Genomic DNA, 6,000 nt, shown 5'->3' on the forward strand with positions numbered 1-6,000 from the left:
GTTTCAGTCCTGTCTGACTCTTCGTGACCACATTTGGGGTTTTCTTGGCAAAGATACTGGAGTGGTTTGCCATTTCCTTCTCCAGGTCATTTTACAGATGAGGAAACTGAGGCAAACAGGGTGAAATGACTTGCCCAAGGTCACACAGCTAGTAAGAACAGGACTATCTCACTTGTTGTTTGTATCCCTAGCACTTACCCCTGCCCTCATCCCCCTACCCCTCCAAAAAGTTTTGAATGTCAATTAATTTAATTCCATAAACATTTATTGAGTGCCTACTGTATGCCAGGCACTGTGCAATGTGCTAGGGATACAAAGACAGAAGCTTTGGATCCATGCTACTAGAATGGAGCGTACCAGTAGGCAGCAATTCACAGAAGAGACGAGGAGTAGACAAGGCACTTGGAGGTCATCCCATCCAATGCCATCATTTCACAGAGGAAGCCAGGGTGTGGAGAAAGGAAGTCCATATTGAGAGGTGACCTTTTAATAGTACCCAATAAACAGCCGGGATTCAAACCCAGGTCATTGGACTCCAAATCCAGCATTCTTTTCACTCCATAATGTGTTCTTGGGACTGAACAGGATTATGACTTTCATCAACATATCTGAATTTAACCATGCACTAAAAAAAATCCATTAAAGGTTCTTAATCTTCCATGGCTTAAAAAAAATCAGATAATTGCCATGTAAAAGGATGGTGTTTTAAGTGGTAAAAGTTGTGGGGTTTTAAGGTTGAGAGAAAACATTTTCATTTCTGTTTTTCCCCAGGATCTGCAAATATAAATGACAGGAGCATGCTGGGAAAGCGTGATAGTGAAATGGCGGTCATTGTGCAGGACACTGAGACTGTCCCCTCTGTGATGAATGGAGAAAACTACCAGGCAGGGAAATTTGCCCAAGGATTGCGGCTGCAATGCTTCAGGTAATAATATCACCCGGAGGTGTAGCTTGAGGATGTCTATAGCTCAAGGCTGCCCACGTTCCTCAAATGATTTTCTGTGAATTGAGTCTTATGATTCCAGAAACAGATGTTTTCCAGAGGGGCTCTGATCTAGTTTCTCAAAACATGGCTAAGATAGCTTCAGCTATTAGGTTATCAGGGTTAAGCTTTCAGGTGTTTCTGAGCAGGCAACATTCCCACTTTCATGAGAATGGAAACAGTGTTGGATTTAATTGAATTTGATTTTGTTTTCAATTGTGATCTGGGCACATGAATCTGTCTACGCAAAGAAGCCAATTCATCAAATTTCAGCCAACAAGTATTTATTAGATGCCTTCTGTGTGTAGATACCATAATAGGCACTGGGAAAGATAGAAAGTTGAAATAAAGAAGTAACAGCCTCCAGGTTGCTTATAGCCTAGTAAGGAGTTAAAACACATAAGCATATCACTATAATACATGAGGAATGCATTAGAATGAAAGAATGAAATGAATGAAAAAGAAAAGAATAATGAAAAAGCATTTATCACTGTACCTACTATGACTAGGGCGCTGGGCTCAGCATTGGAATACAAATGCAAGAGTGAGACATTTCCTACCCTCAAGTAGCTTATATTCTAATAGGGAGAGATCACACGTACTGTATGGGGACGTGGAAGCCTAGGAAAGGAGTGTCTATGGTACACAGGGGAGCGTTGGAGAGCTGAAAAACAAAGCAGTACATGGAGTCCAAGGGAGAAAGATCATTGCTGATTGTTGAGAGCTGAGGAGGAGGCAATCAGAGAAGGCATCATGGAAGAGGTGACATTTTGACCTGACCTGATGGATGGGATTTCAACAGGAAGCAAGACGGTCTAATAGAAAGAGCAGTAGGATGGGGATAAATCTTGACTCCATCCTCTGACTGTATGATTTTAATTGTTTAGCTTCTCTATGCCTCAGTTTCCCCATCTCTAACAGAGGATTTGTAAAGGAAAATAGAATAGACTCCTTTAACTCAGCTATTTGATTCTAGAACCATGCTGTCACCCTTTGGGCCATATGGCTATTCTGGGCCCTGTGGGTAGAATTATGACATGTTGAAATGCAGAAAATAGAGGTTGAAAAGAACATGGCAAGTGGAAAAGCTGCTTATAATCCAAGATGTGCAGTCCTCATCTCATTGTACTAAATCTAAGTGAAAGTGATGTGGGCTCTTTGGGGAAAAGTCATTGCACAGGCATGGCTGGAGAAGTCAATACTATGCTCCAGCCCTTGTCAAGGTCCATATTTGGAAACTGGTTCACCTGCAGCTAGGCAAGCAAAGGAGCCCATCAACCTTGTGCAAATGGAAATGACCAATCACAACCCACAAGACCGTGAGCCCTGTTGTTTTTGTCCCATTCAAGGAAGAAGGACTTCTATTGTCTCTATTGTCTAATTCATGAAATTCAGTTTTCAAAGTTTAAACTTCTCTTCAATATCTTCCAGTGTGCTCCAGCATCTTATTCACTGCCATTATCACTGGTGATTTCACCTGTTTGCCACCCCTACACCTCCTTCAAAGTAGGCTGAGCTCTCAACTTTTTTTTGTTTGTTTGTTTTATATTTTTTCTAATTTGGTCCATCTAGCATGTGGTCCACCTACAGAAAAATACACAGAGGCCAGCTTTTCACAAATAACCACACACGTACATGCACATGCACACATCCATGCATACACACACACATACACATCCTATCTTGGACTATGGATACCTACACATTCTCTTCCCCGCATTTGAAGAATGGAATCATTCCGGGACTGGCTTTTCACTATGCCATGTTGCAAAACATAGATAATGTATTAGAGAACAAGGCTGCTGCTGCATTGTGGCAGTCAATTTCTAATTTTGAATGAGAACTGTTCCCAAAGATAAGCCATGTGGCCCCAAACGCAGCTATTTCTCACTTACAAGCCCAACCGCAAACCCCCTTCCATCTGGGCCAATTTTGAACAGGCAGGAAGACACATTTCCATCAGAACGTGACGCTAAATAGACTCCGTGACAATAGTTCACTCTGATGAATAATCAAGCATGCATGTGAAACGTTCATTAAGGGCTGAAAATTATTCAAACAAAATTCTTCTCTTACAATATGTATTGATTTTAAAATGTAACATTTAATGTGATGAAAAACAAGAGCGGCATCCTTTTTTATGAAAGAAATGAGAAACAGACGATATCAAAATCATTCTTTGCATCCCAATTTTTCCATGGCCCTAGTTTTTCTACCAAGTGATTGTTCTTGTAACATGAGGTACAGAGTCCAATGTATTTCCCACAAATGGTAGCTTCTCAGCAAGGATGACGTTGCCGAAAATAACAAGAATGATAACAATGATGAAACAACAGCAACTGACAGATGTAATACCACCTACATTCACAGAATGCTTTGCCTATACCGAGTATGTGGGCAGCTAGGTGGCACAGTGGGTAGAGCACCGGGTCTGGAGTCAGGAAGACCCATCTTCCTGAATTCAAATCTGGCCTCAGAAACTTACTAGCTGTGTGACCCTGGGCAAGTCACTTAGTCCTGTTTGCCTCAGTTTCCTTATGTGTAAAAATGAACTGGAGAAGGAAATGGCAAACCACTCCAATATCTCTGCCAAGAAAACCCCAGAGTCAGACACGACTGAAACAGCTGAATACCAGATACCAGATATAAACTGCACCAAGGCCTTTGGGGTCCATTTGTCCTAAAGCACATTTATTTGGAAGAATGCTTAGGATTGTTGGTGCTACCATCAGAGGGGCCCCCATTCAGGTGAGCCTTTGTTCTGCTCTCTCTTTCTTCCATAGAGCTCAGCTGAGGTAATACAGGTGCTTCAAGGCAAATGGATCTGAAGAAGACAGAAGTATAAAACTTTGATAAGGGCAAAGAGTATACAGCATTCAAGTTGAATGTTGTCTTCTTGGTTTAGGGGTACTTAGCAGGGTAATTGGCCATGTTTAAGTAGATTTGGAAATGACCTAAAGGTCTCTGGGTAATAATGAAAACTTACATCAACAATACAGTGCTGTTGGTTTTAAAATTAGTACAATATTGGAATTTGTAAGCACAGTGCTTTGCTAGCCTTCGAAAGCCTACTTTGTCTTGTAAATAACAGAAACGTAATACCAGGGTTCTAATTCCCACTTTACAGGTAAGACAAAAAGTAAGGGTGTTTCAGTGACCTACCCAAGGTCACATGTCTCCTACATGGAAGAGCCAGGACCTAAAATGAAGTTTTCTTACTCCAAGGCCAGCACGAGGCCACATATTTCTCCACTGGACCTACTGGCCATCTCTGATCTTGTGACCTCTCCAGTTGTTACACTTTTCTCCAGTAGTACAGACTCCTTCCTTATAGCTGGGGTGCCTTTATCTCTCTTGCTTTGCTCATTCTTTCAGCATGGCTTTGGAGTCAGAGATCCTGGGTTTGACTTGGCTCTGTCTATTTGCAATTTTGGGGGTCCTGGCCAAGTCCCTACCCAACTCTAGTCACTCTCTCTAGAAAATGAGGAGGTTGCATTGGGAGAATTCTCAAGCCCCTTCAAGCTCTTAACCTGTGATTCCCCATATCTCTTTTCCAAAAAGGCCTGTGTCTATTATATACTCTCCTTCAATCATTCCAACTAGATCACTACTCTTTGCTCTTCCCACTTTGGCAGACTGTGGGAATTTTTTCTTTAATAAATTTTATCGGTGCCTTTGGTTTTATACCAAAGTCATTTCAGAAATTACTCCCCCGTTCCCCGTCCAAACTGGACCTTCTTTTATAACAAAGAAAAACAATTCAGTGAAAATACTCACTACCTGGAAACCATCTGATAGTACATACAGCATTCATCCCTAGTAATCTTCCACTTCTCAGCCAAGAAAAGAGAAGTGCGCTCCTCACCCATTCTTGGTTTTCACTTAATCGGAGCTTCCCTAGTGATCTTTTCATTGACATCGTCGTCATTCAGCATGTCATTTATTGATGCAGATTGGTGAGAGAAACCTGCCCAAATCCAAAGGATTAACACATGGTTGAGTTCATTAACACAAAAATGCGTTCTTGAAAACCCACTCTTAAGTTAGCCAAATAGTCTTGCTTCTTTCTGATTTGAGGGCCAGGCCTCTATGCACCATACCAGCTAGATACCACTTAGAAATTCTAATGTTGTGCTAATTTTAAAAATAACAACACTATATTGTCGATGCATGTTGTCATTATTACCCAGAGACCTCTAGGTCATTACCAACCCTACTTAAACACAGCCAGTCACCCTGCTAATTCCCCCTGAACTAAGAATACAACACTGAACTAGAATTTCCTCATGTGTTTGTGACTCTTTCATCTTATCAAGGTTGTTATAATTTTTGATCCTGTTCCCCAAGGTAGTGTATCCAGTATCCTCAGAGATTTCTTCCCAATGTAGTGCCATCTGCCACCTTCCCAGCAAGCTCTCTAAGCTTCCCATTCATCCATAGTGGGAAATCAGTAGGTCTCATTACAAATCATTAAAAATGTCAACAGCATTAAAAATGTTATCAATTACTTTTTTGATATCAGCTATTTCCTGATACACACACACACACACACACACACACACACACACTGAACATTCCCTTGTGACAAAGAAAAACCAGTTAAAACTGACTGATTTAACAATTGAATCTGCACCTATACTACCATTCCACACCCATAAGTCCCCCATCTCTCTACTAATAGGAGAGAAACGTGTTTCATCACTTCTTCTTCCATCACCAATGGATCACTGCTGCCTTTTAGGGTTCTTTGCACTAATGATGTGTGGTGTTGGTGTATTTTATTCTCCTGCTTCTGCTTACTTTAGACTCCTTGCTCTTAAAGGTTACTTTTTTTTTCCTCGAAAGAAAGAAAAAAAGGAAAGAAAAAAATGAGGATTTCTTTCTTTCTTTTTTGTTTTTGTTATTTGCTTTTTGTTCCCTTTCTTTCCTTCCTTTCTTTCTTTCTTTCTTCCTTCCTTCCTTCCTTCCCTCCTTTCTTTCTTTCTTTCTTTCTTTCTTTCTTTCTTTCTTTCTTTCTT

General features: G+C 40.8%; 1 protein-coding gene across 3 annotated transcripts in view; it reads left to right on the top strand.

Moving 5' to 3' along the window:
* PLD1 (phospholipase D1) overlaps positions 1-6,000 on the top strand; it is a 261,073-nt gene that overhangs the window by 247,746 nt on the left and 7,327 nt on the right. For all 3 annotated transcript variants that reach the window (XM_027875838.1, XM_027875839.1, XM_027875836.1), the window contains one exon: positions 772-925. In XM_027875838.1, coding sequence (XP_027731639.1) covers positions 772-925 — 154 coding nt within the window. The remainder of the gene's footprint in view (positions 1-771; positions 926-6,000) is intronic.

This window comes from Vombatus ursinus, unplaced genomic scaffold (genome assembly GCF_900497805.2).
Source record: "Vombatus ursinus unplaced genomic scaffold, bare-nosed wombat genome assembly UNPS02014810.1, whole genome shotgun sequence".
Classification (NCBI taxonomy): Eukaryota; Metazoa; Chordata; class Mammalia; order Diprotodontia; family Vombatidae; genus Vombatus; species Vombatus ursinus.